This window comes from Drosophila busckii, chromosome X, assembly GCF_011750605.1.
Source record: "Drosophila busckii strain San Diego stock center, stock number 13000-0081.31 chromosome X, ASM1175060v1, whole genome shotgun sequence".
In the NCBI taxonomy this organism is placed as follows: domain Eukaryota; kingdom Metazoa; phylum Arthropoda; class Insecta; order Diptera; family Drosophilidae; genus Drosophila; species Drosophila busckii.
In genome coordinates this window covers 10,575,890-10,589,143 of record NC_046608.1, presented here as the reverse complement: position 1 = coordinate 10,589,143, position 13,254 = coordinate 10,575,890, and the positions used below count along the sequence as shown (strand labels likewise).

Sequence of the window (13,254 nt, the reverse complement as noted above, 5' to 3'; positions counted from 1 at the left end):
AATAAGACAATTGTATTTAAAATAAAAAGTGTCAGTTTGCTTACGTTTGTTTTCTATGGCTAAAAGCTTTTGCAAAGCAGTCCTTTTTTAGCTGCTGCTCCTAAGATATCCGTCCAATCCAATCCAATATCCAGGATTGGACAAAAAATGTATTGAGAAAAAATCCAGGGCGTTTGTTTATTCTGGTTTGTTTACTCTTTTGTTCACAACTTTGCTAAAAAACACTTTTAAATCATCATTCACGAATGCAGTTTAATAAAGATGCTTTTCACGAGTATGTTCAGGCATGAGACTCTGTATTCGGACGTGTTTTTACTGAGTTTAGAGCTTAGCAAAGCTTCAAAATTGAACAAAACTCAATTTTGCAGCGTTAGTTTTTTAGTCATATCTAGGCCAATAAGCGCCCGAGCAACTGTTTACTGTTTTATGCTCGTATTGATGCTACAAACTAAGTTGCATCATTATGTTTTGGGTTTAAGAACTTTCGATTTTTGACCATTTTTAACAAAAATCGTGATGTAACCATCATGAATTTTTACTTGGGGCTAGCAATTGAATTTAAAAATTTAATGCAGATCGATAGAGCCGGCGTGCTGTGAGTGCCGCGAACGAAGAATTGGAAATGCGACCTGATCCTGCCGATATATAGCCACTTTTCTATAGTGGATCGCCAGCGCTTGGCAGCTCTTGGTGGTATGCAACACTTTTTGAGATAGAATGTTAGCGGAGACAGCAACCAGTTCAGCGCTGGCGATCTGCAAAAGAAAAATTGTCATATCTCGGCAGGCTCGAGTCGCATTTCCAAAATTTTTGGTTTCCACGTACTCACATGGACGAGACTCTATCGATCTGCATATACGAAATTTGGAAAATTCCAAGGAGATTCGATTTTTTTTAAAAAATTCATGATGGTTACATCACGAATTTTGTTAAAAATGACCAAAAATCGAAAGTTGTTAAATCCAAGATCCTGGTATGCAGTTCGATAGATTCGATGTCCAGGAGTTCGAAAATGCATGTCCTTTTTGCATCGGAAGGATAACGAAGGAGCGAGAGTTAAAAAACCATGAAATAAACAACAATGACAAGCAACAAACTTGCTCATCCAATCCTGGCTTTCCTGGTATGCAGTTTGATAGTTTTGATAGCCTATTTTAAAAATGCGTATCCTTTTGTTCACCCACCAATAATAAGAAGTCAATTGTTTTGGTTGCAGTGAAATATATTATTTATTAACAATTGGTTTTGTTTATAATTATAATAATTTGGCAGCCAAGCCCTAAAACTAAGTCAAGTTCTATAAAATATAAATGTGGTTACAAAAATAAGCCATCAATTAATTAATTTACATATTTCTTTTCTTGAGTGCAAATATTTTGCATTCCAAATGATCCAGCTGACATCTGAGGATGCCATAAGCTAACACAGTGCCACATCATTGTTAAGGGCCGCAAACAGAGAACGATGTATTGCGTCGCTGGGCGTAACTTGATTGATACATTGCCATGGATTCCAAGCTGGGCTTATTTAAGTGCTCCAGTGTTCTTAGTTCGCGTGTCCAGATAGTTGCTACTGCGCCACCAGCTTGTCGCATACGCCCTGGAAGCAGCTTGATTAAATATAATCGCAAGAATAATTTTACTATCTACCCTCATAGCATTGCAATCAAAGCAGTCCTCTAGTTTCAGCCATAGAACAGCAGAGTCAGGCACTGATCCTTTAACTGATTGTAGATTCGTCAGCAGCGACTGCGACTGTTTCAGACTAACGCTCTAGGCAGCAAACCGGGTCCTGCTCACTGGCCATCAACTGGGTGAAACAATTGCAGTTAGTCCCACGTACATAGCCTATGACAATAAGAAAAATGTGTTTAGTTGTTAACTTCAAACATTCAGCGAAATAAAATCAAGTTGCATTGTTTTATACAATTAAAATTCCGTAAGATTCAAGTCCGAGCAGCAGCCAATTGATGTCCAGCGTAGAAGCTTGAAGGTATTGCAGGACAACTCGATGATGAATTCGCGTTTGCTGGAAATATAAATAAGAATTACGTGTGCTTATTTATTTATCGTTGTAAATGAAATGATAAATATGAAACTTAAACACTTTCGATTGCCAGTTGCTGAAAATCGTTTTAATTCATTATACTCTTGAGCTCCACGCTCGTTGCAAATATTGTAAAATATAAACATTTTTTTAAACAATTTTAAAGCATCAAATGTGCAGTTCGCAAAGATTTTGCATGCGCAAATGCAAAGCTTTAATTTGAGTTAAATACTGCGCTGGCTATTATAAATTAATAAGCGGTTAAAGTACACTAATTTATAGTTCACACACACTGCCATATACAGACATGTCTGTGTGTGTGTGTGTGTGTGTGTGCTAAAATCTAAATGCGTTTATTTTATCCGTTTAGCTAAAATAGTTTTTGCCTATTTTAGTTTCATTTCATTTTATTCTGGTTGACCCCAAATAGAAAAAGAATGAAAATAATAAAAGTAAAAAGAATGTTTGTGTGTGTGCGTGTGTGTGTGTGTGTGGATTATTAGGCCGGATTATGAATACATGGGCCGTACAGTTGGCCGCATTGTTTTTATTTTTATGTTTAAGCAAGTTGCCAATTTGCAGCAGCGGCAAGAAGCGGCTGACAACAGAGGATATGTCCGAGCGCTGAAGCTGGAAGCTGAGCTGGGTGGCCGGGTGGGGCTAAAAACATAAACAAATCCCTTAAACGTTTAAATGCCTGCAAAACGTAGCTCTGGCAGCAGCTGGCATTGGCCACGCATCCGCTCACACCCAAACCGCTGCGTTATCCTTTCCACACACACACACACACACGCACATACCTCTTGGCCACAAGCGCTGAAATTGCCAAATACATAACTTGGTGGCCATTGGACACTAGACGCACTTGGAGCATGTGTGTGCGTCCCATTTGAAGCACGAAAATAGTTTTGGACACAGACAGAGACAGACAGAGAGACAGAGAGAGAGAGAAGGGCTACAGCTTAGCTGGAGGAGCAGCAGGACAGGGGACAGTCGGTCGCCCTCATGTGCATCATAAAAAATAAGCAGCAGCAAATTGTATTTTTATGAGCTGAAACTGTTTTGGGGCCACATTTCAATGTCGATAAAAGCAACGCGTTGTTGGCCACACAGCTAAAAACTGAAACTCTAAAAGAGAAACCGAAACTGAAATAGAAATAGCAACAGACACGGACACCGACACGGACATGGACACAGAGCCTCAGACTGCGACTGGACTGCGACTGCGACTGCGACTGAGTCTGAGCCTGAGAATAAGCAGCCTGACTAGCACAACTGGCAGCAACAATAAAAACTGAAACAAAAACTTACAACAAATTACAAATAACGAGCCAAAAACCCCTATGAGTGTCCGTTCGTCCGTCTGTCTGTATAATAGGGTATAACTAGTAGCAGTCTATGGGCGGAATGGGCTGGGCTGGGCTGGGCTGGGGTGCGGCGGTGGTAAATAGCTGGTTGTCTAATAGAAAAGCGTGTAGAAAATTGCATTGGCCAGCAAACGTGAAACGTGCCATGAAAACTCGGCTAAATATTCATTAGAGCTAATTAAACATGATCAGCCCCAGGCGGTTCAACTGCGCTTGAGTTCAACATGGAGCGAGCGAGAGAGAGATAGAGAGAGAGAGAGAGAGAACGCTTGGAACTTAACCAAACTAACAACTAGTTCTGTGGTCAAGTGAGCGGCTCATGGCACTAACCAAAACTATTTAATATTTGAGTAATTTCAAGTTGAACTTGCCGAAATGAAAAATAATTTAAGATCGCACACAGAAAAATGCAATGAAAAAAGTCAAATCAATAGTAATGCTAAAGCAAAGCTAATACTAAATAAATAATTATTGCTTGTAACTAAATATTTAAGCTACTGCTAAAACTAATTGCAAATTGTATAAAGCTTTGATTAAATTTTAATAATTTGAGTTGAAGTCTAACTGAATATGAAACTAGCGATCCCACATTGGATTCAAACTGCTTTGGCTGGTATTAATTAAAAGCTTAAGGCTGCTACAAACGAAAACTATAATTATTTATATGCATGGGTGTGTGTGTGACACACACATACGCATGCCAACTAAATAAATACAATTAGCTGTAACTGGCGCGTATGTGGCTCTGGCAAAATGTGGATGACACTAAATCAAAGTTATTCAACTCACGTCGTTAAGTCATTAATCGAACAATGCACAGCCAGAAAGACACACACACATACAGCGTGTGTGTGTGAGAGAGAGACAAGTCTTGTAACATATGCTGATATTGTCGCTGCGACGCCAGCACGTTGAATTGAAGACCATGTTGGCACATAACAAACAACCCCACCCAGCAATCAGCACCCACCACCCCCGCAGCCATCATATATATGTGTGTGTGTGTGTGTGTGTGTGTGTGTGTGTGTGTGTATGGCAAGCCTATAGCAATGCATAATGATAATAATAATGATGTTGCTGCTGCTGCTGCTGCTGCTTATGTTGAGCATATGAAGCGGCCGCGAGGCGAGCATTAGCATTAGCCACCGCCCCCCACCCCACGCCTCTCGCTGCACACGCTCTTTTGTCTTTGCGTGCGCTGCTCGCTCGTTAGAGCAGCCGCAGGACCTGGAGACAAGCAGTCTGCCAGCAGCAGTCAGCATCAGCATCCGCATTCAAGGCGAACCTCGCTTTGGCCACCGCCTTGCGGTGTCCATTTGTGTGTGCAATTGACAAGTGTGCAATGTGCCCAGGCCCGACCACAATTGGCGCAAGCATGTGGCAAGCAACAAGCAACGCCCCCGCTCCCGCTCCCGCTCCCACTCCCTTACCAACAACAGTAGCAATAGCGATAGGGAGAGCATCATTCAATTGTTGTTAATTTTTTGCAGCAGCAACAAACACACAACACAACAGAATAAATAAAAAGGCATTGAGTGCAGCGCGTAATAGGATTATGTAAAGGTAATGGCGCCGCATTGAATGGGCGGGCGGCTGGGCGGAGCTGCCGCTGCTGCTGCTGCTGCTGCTGTTAACTACTACCAACAATCTGTAGAGCTGTTGCCAGTTGTTGGCAGTGTGGAAGTCCATCAAAGCCAAAAACAACCGCAACCACGCATAATTGTTCAATTTATTTATTTAAGCGCGAATTGCAAATGCCAGGCAATAAACGAGGTGTGAGTGTGGGGTGTGTGGGGGGGGTGTGGCATACACACACACACACTCGTATATGTGTGTGTGTGTTCATGGTGGTAACAGTCAACAAACGTTTCGGTTATTGTGGTCAATGGTAAATCGCTTTAAATAATGAATTCCATTTAAATAAATATTTAAAATGCTGTCAGCACACACACACACACACACATATGCATATGCATATGCATGTGTGTGTGTGTAACTGTTGAGTTGCAAGTGTATATAGTGTACGGTCATAGCGCTTTTTTTCGCTTATTGCAATCAACAGCAACGGCATCGGCATCAGCACTGGGAACTGCTGACCCATTGTTAACCCAAAAATAATTCATGATTCATTGCAATCAATTGGCACCCGCCCCATGGCCGCCCCACTGCCTTTGTAGCAGCATTAGGGGATTGTAGCAAGCAAAAGAAATCACAGCGACACGACAAATTACAATTACAATTATAATTATAATTTGTATTTGTAATTGAAATGAGAAAAGCAGCCACGGCTATTGATTAGTAACGAGTCAACGCTAACAGCAAGAGCGAGCGAGCGAGAGAGAGAGAGAGAGAGAAAGGAAGAGTGAATACGACTTACTTGACTAATTAGTCTCCAGAGCGTGTTGCGTTGATTCCCGCTGGCTGATTATAGTAAATCTCTGGTCACGCACCAGCCAAAAGAATTCATAAATTTAATTTCACAGCCCATGGGGTTGGAGTTGTTGGCGCTGGTGCTGGAGATGGAGATGGAGTTGAGTACGTACGGCGGCGGCCAAGCTCTGACACACGGAATTGTGAGGACGACACGTTGGCAGCAAACGAATTCCCACAATAAACATTTGCACGGCAAAATGATAATGTGGCTCTCCTGATGCTGCCGTTGCCGCTGCTACGCATGATGATGATGATACCGTTGATGATGATGATGATGATGACATGACATACCGTTGGGAATTATTTTGTGTATGCAGTCATGTAGCATCGATTAATCATTTTATTATTATTGCCGGTTGGTAGCCTGCCTGCCTCCGCTGCCTGTCCTGGCCTGGTCTGGCCTCGGTCGTGATCCTCATACATACGAGCGCATAAGTATGCCTTCATGCATGTGTATGCGTGTGTGTGTGTGTTTGTTAAGCAAATAGCAAAAGTCATGACAATTTGCATTAATTGCTGGCAACTTTGCTGCTGTCAAGGCAATTAACATGTGATCGAATTCACTTGAAAAAAATAAATGTAAACAAGCTGGCAACGCCAGCACAGAACAGTGTTGTGCAAGCTTTAATTGTCAACGACAGACGCACAGACACACAGGCACAGACACACGCACACGCACACAGCAGCTGTTGCTCAGTCTGTCTCGCTCGCACGCATACGCCCCGTAGCCTGTCAACATTTCGAGTCGCTTTTGCTTTTCTTCCGACGCACGAGCCAAAAATACGAATTTTTACACATTTGACAATCCGGTGTGTCTGTCTGAGATTGAAATATGTACGCCGCCGTTAAGCCGCTGTCCAAGTATCTGCGCCTGAAGACGGTCCGCATCTATGATCCGATCTTCACGCTCCACTCCAAGTGCACCATTGTCATACTGCTCACCTGCACGTTCCTGCTCTCGGCCAAGCAGTACTTCGGCGAGCCGATACTCTGCTTGAGCGCCAGCAAGCACAATGCCTATGCGCAGTCCTATTGCTGGACCATGGGCACCTACATTCTGCCCGCGGAGAACGACAGCGCCAGCGGCAAGACGCTCTCCAGCATGGCCAGCATGTGGGACGATCACTCGCTGCTGCGCGGCACCAACTACAATCGCACCCAGCTGCGCCAGCTGCTGGCCCACAACGAGCAATACGCACGCATCATTTCGATAGCCGAGGGCGTCGGCCCCGAGACGCGCGGCATCACCAAGCGGCTCTATCTGCGCTACTATCAGTGGGTCTTCATGATTCTGCTCTTCCAGTCGCTGCTCTTCTACTTTCCCTCCTATCTGTGGAAGGTCTGGGAGGGACAGCGCATGGAGCAGCTCTGCTGCGAGGTCGGCGACGCGCTCATCCTGGAGAAGACCTATCGTCTGCGCCTGCGCATGCTCACCAAGTACTTCCGCACACGCTTCACCGCCATCCACTGCTGCTATGCCATCAAGTACGCCTTCTGCGAGCTGCTCAATCTGCTCATCAGCGTGAGTTCCGCCCAGCTCCCAATCTAAATTGCTCTTCATTTATTTACGCTGCTGCAGGTGCTCAACTTTTGGCTGATGGACGTCATCTTCAACGGCTTCTGGCACAAGTATATTCACGCGCTGGCCGCCATACCCGTCTACGACTGGAATCTGTGGAATCTCATGTCCTCGCGCGTCTTCCCCAAGGTGGCCAAGTGCGAGATGTTCATCTATGGACCCACGGGCACGCCCAATGTGCTCGACATACTCTGCGTCCTGCCGCTGAACATCCTCAACGAGAAACTCTTCGCCGTGCTCTACGTTTGGTTTCTCTTCATCGCCATGCTGGCGGCCATTAACATGCTCTATCGCCTGATACTCATCTGCTGCCCACTGCTGCGTCTCCAGCTGCTGCGCACCCATCTGCGCGGCATGCCCAAGGCGCATGTCCAGCAGGTGCTCTCCAACGCTGGCTACGGCGACTGGTTTGTGCTCATGAGCGTCAGCATCAATGTGAATCCCACGCTCTTTCGCGACCTGCTGGAGCAGCTCTATGTGGAGCATTGTGAGTTCCATGCGCTGGCTCGCAGCAATCTCAAGGCTCAGCAGACACAGGATGAGGATGAGGATGAGGACGACGACGATGACGACACCAGCAGCGACGACACCACAGCCACTGCCACATCGCTTAATCCAGCGCCAAAGTCAGCCAAGACAGTAGCAGTTGCCACTGCCACGGCAACTGTTTCGCCAGCAGTTAACCTGCCTTTGACTCGCTACAACAGCAACCGCCACAACGAAAGCCACGTCTAGTGCCACCCCCACGCCCACGCCCACGCCCACTTCTAGTCCCGCATATACTTCTATGCATGTTGTTAAACGATAGTTTTAGTATTTCTGGTTTATTTGCCATGCAAGACAAACACGAAATGCATCCAAATGCAAATAAAATGAGCTAATCAAAATGGCAACTGCCAGGCGCTGCTGCTGCTTCTTGTTTTACTAGTTGTTGCCTCCCATGGGGGCGTCGCTCACGAAGCAGCAGCAGCAGCAACTGCACTTAACTTAAGTGCGAAAATATTAATACACTCGAAACTGTAGTAAATATGGCTTAACTTTTAGTGTGGACTCGATTTGTATGAAGTCGCTTAATTGTCGAGTGCAGAGCATTTGGCAGTCGTATACTTGATATTTTGCATATTTTAGCTGACAGGCATGCTAAAAACTTGGCCAAAAGTTACAAAATTTAAACAGCAAGAGAGCGAGCAAGGGAGAGAGCAGGCGCGTGCGACTTTATGACGATGAAGCTGATGACGACGACGATGATTGCAATACTCAGCTGCTGTTCCTGCTGCCGCCGGCAGTTGCCAGCCGTTGACAGTTGAAATTTTAAGTTGAGGATGAACTGGCAGTGGTTGGGAGTTGCCCGCCAACAGGTAAAACTAACAATAACAACTATGCGAATTGCCAATGCAAACGCGTTAAGCAAGCTGGCGGCGTTAACGTTGGCAGCAGCAGCAGCAGCGGCAGCGGCAATGACAACAGCAACGCAAATGGCGGCAATTACAAGCAGCGGCAGCAACAACAACAAAAACAACGAGAGCCATGCGAAAGAGAGCAGCGAGTAAAGTAAACATCACTTTTAAGGCGAGTGAAAGACAGACAGACGGACAGACAGATAGTTGCAGCTGGCTGTCAGGGCGTGGCAGTGGGAGGCGTTGCCTGCCAAATGGGTAAAAGCGCAAAATAAACAAAGTTAATTTTAATTAAAAACTGCAGGAAACCGACAAGAAAAAAATACAAAATAACACACAGCGAAAACAACAACAACAGCAACAACTAAATGCTAAATAAAAGTGGGCGTTACACGCTCTTAGCTCATGTAACTTGCTGGGCGTGGCAGCGTCTTGCACTACACATGTCTGCCTTTCTATGTGTGTGTGTATGTGTGTGCATAAAGAGATGCAAACAAACGCGACGAAACTGAAAGATAGGCAAACACAACTGCAAACAGCGATGAGAGCGAAGTGAATGAACAGTGCAGAAAGAGAGAGAGAAAGAGCTACAGTTAGCCTAACTATGTAGCCTTAACCACCAATGATAACTGTAACAAAGACACATGTAAACAATTTGGTTTATCTTACGCTTTTAGCGCTGCTTCTGCCGCTGCCGCTGCTTAGTTTTAATTATACAAAGCGAAAACTTTGCTGCAATTCCGAAAGTTGCGCGCCCAAGCCCCGTAAAATGAACTGCCAGACGAACGGACGGACAAACATAGCTCAACTCAAACTGTCAGCAGCTTTTGGAACAGGCTAAGCACAAAAAAATGGTTCACTCGCTCGTCTGCTTTGATTTGCAGCGCAGCAAACGAGCGAGTAGCGCATATAACGAGTAGCGCAGGCTAATAAAAAGGAGCTGCGAAGCCTTTTGACTTCAAGCAGGCATAACATGCATATGGGCAATGCTTAAAGTTGAAACTTTTACAAACATTTACACGCTAGCTTCGGCCTCAGCCTTCGCCTCCACCTCCGCCTTAGCCTCAGCTGAGTGCGGGGGCGGCACAACAAAGCAAATGACAAATAAATTAACAAGTTAATTGAGTTTCGTGTTCGGGGTCGACACACAGAGAGCTACAAAAACTGTAGCCTCAAAGGCTTGGAGCAGCTGCGGCGAGTCCTTGCAGTTGCTGCTGGGCAAGCGCTGAGGCGTGAGCGACTCCTTTGACTCCTTGACTTCGTTATTAACAATAAAAACAATTAATGCTAAATCAATAAGCATATAAACACACACACACACACACACACAGGCCAACACACAACATGTTGCAAATATATAGAGAGAGGATAGGGCTGGCCGCCTGGGTCAACACGAATGTAATTTATATGCTAATCAGGTACAGTTGCGCCGCCTAGAGACTGAGCTGAGCTCTGAGCTCACAATTTCCAGCTAGTGCGGGCTAAGCTGAAGCCGATGCGGACTTATTAAATCTTTTGTGCTCGCATTTGGGGCAACATTTGAAGTGGAAGCGGCCAAGCCCATGGCCAGGTTTGCCGAATGCGGCAAATTAATTAAAATTTTGGCCAACCACTGCTAGCATGAAATTATCGTTGCCAACAGTGGGTCAAAACTGCATGCTGCTTGCCAATGCCACAATCGGTAGCAACACCATCCCATCATCATCACCCTCACCATCACCAGCAGCAGCGGTGAGAGTCTGCAACGTCAGCCGGACACGTATAACAAAATAATTTTTCAATTACATTTTTGGGTTTTTGCGTGTGCGGTGCAATCGGCCAGCCAGCCATTCAGCTTCTGTTCCCTTCAAGCCCGCCCAGGATGCCTAACAGGACACATCATGTATATATACTTTATAAATACATGTATGCATGTGTGTGTGTGTGGGTGCAGTGGTAGTCATTACCCAACCAGCATTGATGCATATTGAACAATTTTGATGCAAAATTGATTTCATAGCATTTTTGTGGGCAGCATTACATTTCAGTTGACTCGCTATGCTAAAGCAGAACAAAACATGTGTGAGAGAGAGAGAGCACTACAATGCAGCAAATAAGTTAAGAAAATTCAACAGAAAACTTGCAGCTTTGAAAACACAATTGAAATGAAATGAAAATAAATGCATAGATAGTCAGTAGTGCAATATGCAATTTGAAGAAAACACTTTTCAACTTTTTCGCAGCTCATAATTGGCTTTGGGCTAATTGCACGCATTTTAAATTAGTTGCCACCATTGTGTGTCTGTCTGTCTGTCTGTCTGTCTGTCTATCTAATAGTTGTTGCATGTTTGTTTGTATGCGCATAGGAGCAGCAAACATTTTACGTAATTGCGCACATATTTAAATTACGTATACGTAAACACACACACACACACATACACACATATATACATATGTATGAGTACATCAAATTATCCAACTATGACTGAGGCAGGCACGCAGGTTGGATTCCTAGAAGCGACTAACTTGTAAGGCAATCAAACAGTCAACGTCAACACACACACACACACACACGAATATTACATATGCACATGTGTCTGTGTGTGTGAAGACACTGACCGACAGTTAATAAGCCCCAGCAGCCGCAGCGAGCATCTTCACACACACACACACACACACACACACACAGAGAGATAGAAACGCAGAGAAATATTTATCTATGCCAGTTGTGTGCTGCCAGCGACTTTATTCTACAAAACTCTTTGTCTCTCACTGCCCCCCTCTCTCTCTCTCTCTTACACTGTCTCTATCTCTTACTCTTGAGCTGACCGCTTTTGGCTGGCAGGCTGGATTGCTGGCTGACTGGCTGGCCTGGCTGGCTGTTGTCCCGTCTCGTGTCGAGGAGCTGCATCTTCATTTACATCTCTCCATCAACGTATGTCTGCTGGCAATGCATTTTGCATAAAGGTTTTTCAGCCGACTGCTCACACTGCATTGTAATTTATTTATATTGTGTCTTGGCAAATATTTATGCACATATTTTTTATTGATTTATAAATCAATTGGCCAGACGGCCACTGCACTCACCAAACAACCATCATATACATATATATACATATATGTATCTGCATACACTGCACAAAAACAAGCACTTAATTAATTTATATAAAATGTAAACAAACAATAAAATGTACCAAGTACATAGAGCTGCAATAAACTAAAAGTGTTGTACAACTTTAAATTGTTGTAAGCGCAGCTTACGCATTGCAGCAGTCTGGCAACGCCAATGCGCTGCACTTTAAATTTAAATATTAACGCACCAATTTTGTATTAAATATACTTAATTTGCTTTTACTTTTTTCTGCAGTGCTGCTCAGTTTATCACTTGCATATGTTTGGCTGGAGTACGGCTACGGGTTGGGATTCACGGCTTTGTGCCAGTCGCCCCAGTTGTAATTAACACAACAGCCGCGCTGTTGACTGCTGTGTGACTTTGGTGGGCGCAACTCATCAAGAGAAATTAACCGGAAAGCCATTGGCATTGAACTCGCAACTTTGACCTAATGTCGGCAGCTCTCTACCCACATCCTGATCCACTTCAACGACTTGAACTTAGTCGCACTTAAGTGTCCTGTTATTGCGCTCGTAAACATCCGTGCAGGCAGCAGCAGCAGCAGCAGCAGAACTTCAAAGCTAATCCCCCACACGGCGGACAATTAAGCTGTATGCGTACTCTCAGCCCCACAGCCCCCCTCAACCCTTTGCTCTGCCAGTCGCAACTACAAACAGCATCAGCCGCCCCAGCTTGCCGCGCCGCCAAGTGTGCGGCACAGGATTACGACGAAATGGGTTCGCTGAGTGGTAGAGATTAAGCCCAAAATTGGCCAAAGTTGCTTATTTAGAGTGTGTGTATGTGTGTGTGTGTGTCTTGGAAGCCTTTTTGTGTGCCAGTAAGTTGCCTCATTTGATTTGATTTCGACTGCTTTGCTGCTGCCCCCAATTGTCTCTTTTTTCCGGCTATTGTGGGCGTCTTATGGCGCCACGCCCACTATCAAGCGCGCTTTAAAAGTTTGCCAACACGCATATATATTCAAGCGTGTGTGTGTGTGTATTTAGAAAATATATTTCACAGGCAATTTGGCCAGCTCAACTCAGAGGACATGCGGCGAAGCCAACGTTCTGGCCAGCGGCACTGGCCGGGCTATGAGAAAGAAGCGCGTAGCGTGCAGCTGCGACTGGCAGCGAGACTAGAGGGCTGGAGGCTGAGCAGGGACATTCACTTTTGTGCATACTTATAGCAAACTGGTGATAAAAAAATTCAGTTCACGTCTCAAGCACTTATTGATACGTGAGCATAGATGACACACACACACAGACACATGCCCACGCCCACACAAATAGCACATATGCATGCATGAGCCCCCAGTGTATGTGTGTGTGTGTGAGCTGTAAG

At 44.9% G+C, this 13,254-nt stretch overlaps 1 protein-coding gene and 1 long non-coding RNA gene across 3 annotated transcripts; one reads left to right on the top strand and one right to left on the bottom strand.

Moving 5' to 3' along the window:
* Window positions 1-1,366: 1,366 nt before the first annotated feature.
* Window positions 1,367-6,365, bottom strand: LOC108606130. Of its 2 annotated transcripts, XR_001915422.1 has the most exons (5): window positions 6,138-6,365; window positions 5,791-6,081; window positions 1,927-2,028; window positions 1,650-1,847; window positions 1,367-1,599 (listed from the first exon to the last, which is right to left on the bottom strand). It is a non-coding gene; the product is annotated as an uncharacterized LOC108606130 (long non-coding RNA). The 2 variants fall into 2 exon arrangements; XR_001915421.1 differs by having other exon boundaries at window positions 5,791-6,365.
* Window positions 6,366-6,495: 130 nt separating this feature from the next.
* LOC108605843 (innexin inx6) lies at window positions 6,496-8,470 on the top strand. Its single transcript, XM_017995651.1, has 2 exons — window positions 6,496-7,368; window positions 7,426-8,470. Exons 1-2 carry the CDS (start codon window positions 6,679-6,681, stop codon window positions 8,158-8,160), a joined length of 1,425 nt encoding a protein of 474 aa, XP_017851140.1. The 5' UTR covers window positions 6,496-6,678; the 3' UTR covers window positions 8,161-8,470.
* The last annotated feature ends 4,784 nt before the right edge of the window (window positions 8,471-13,254 follow it).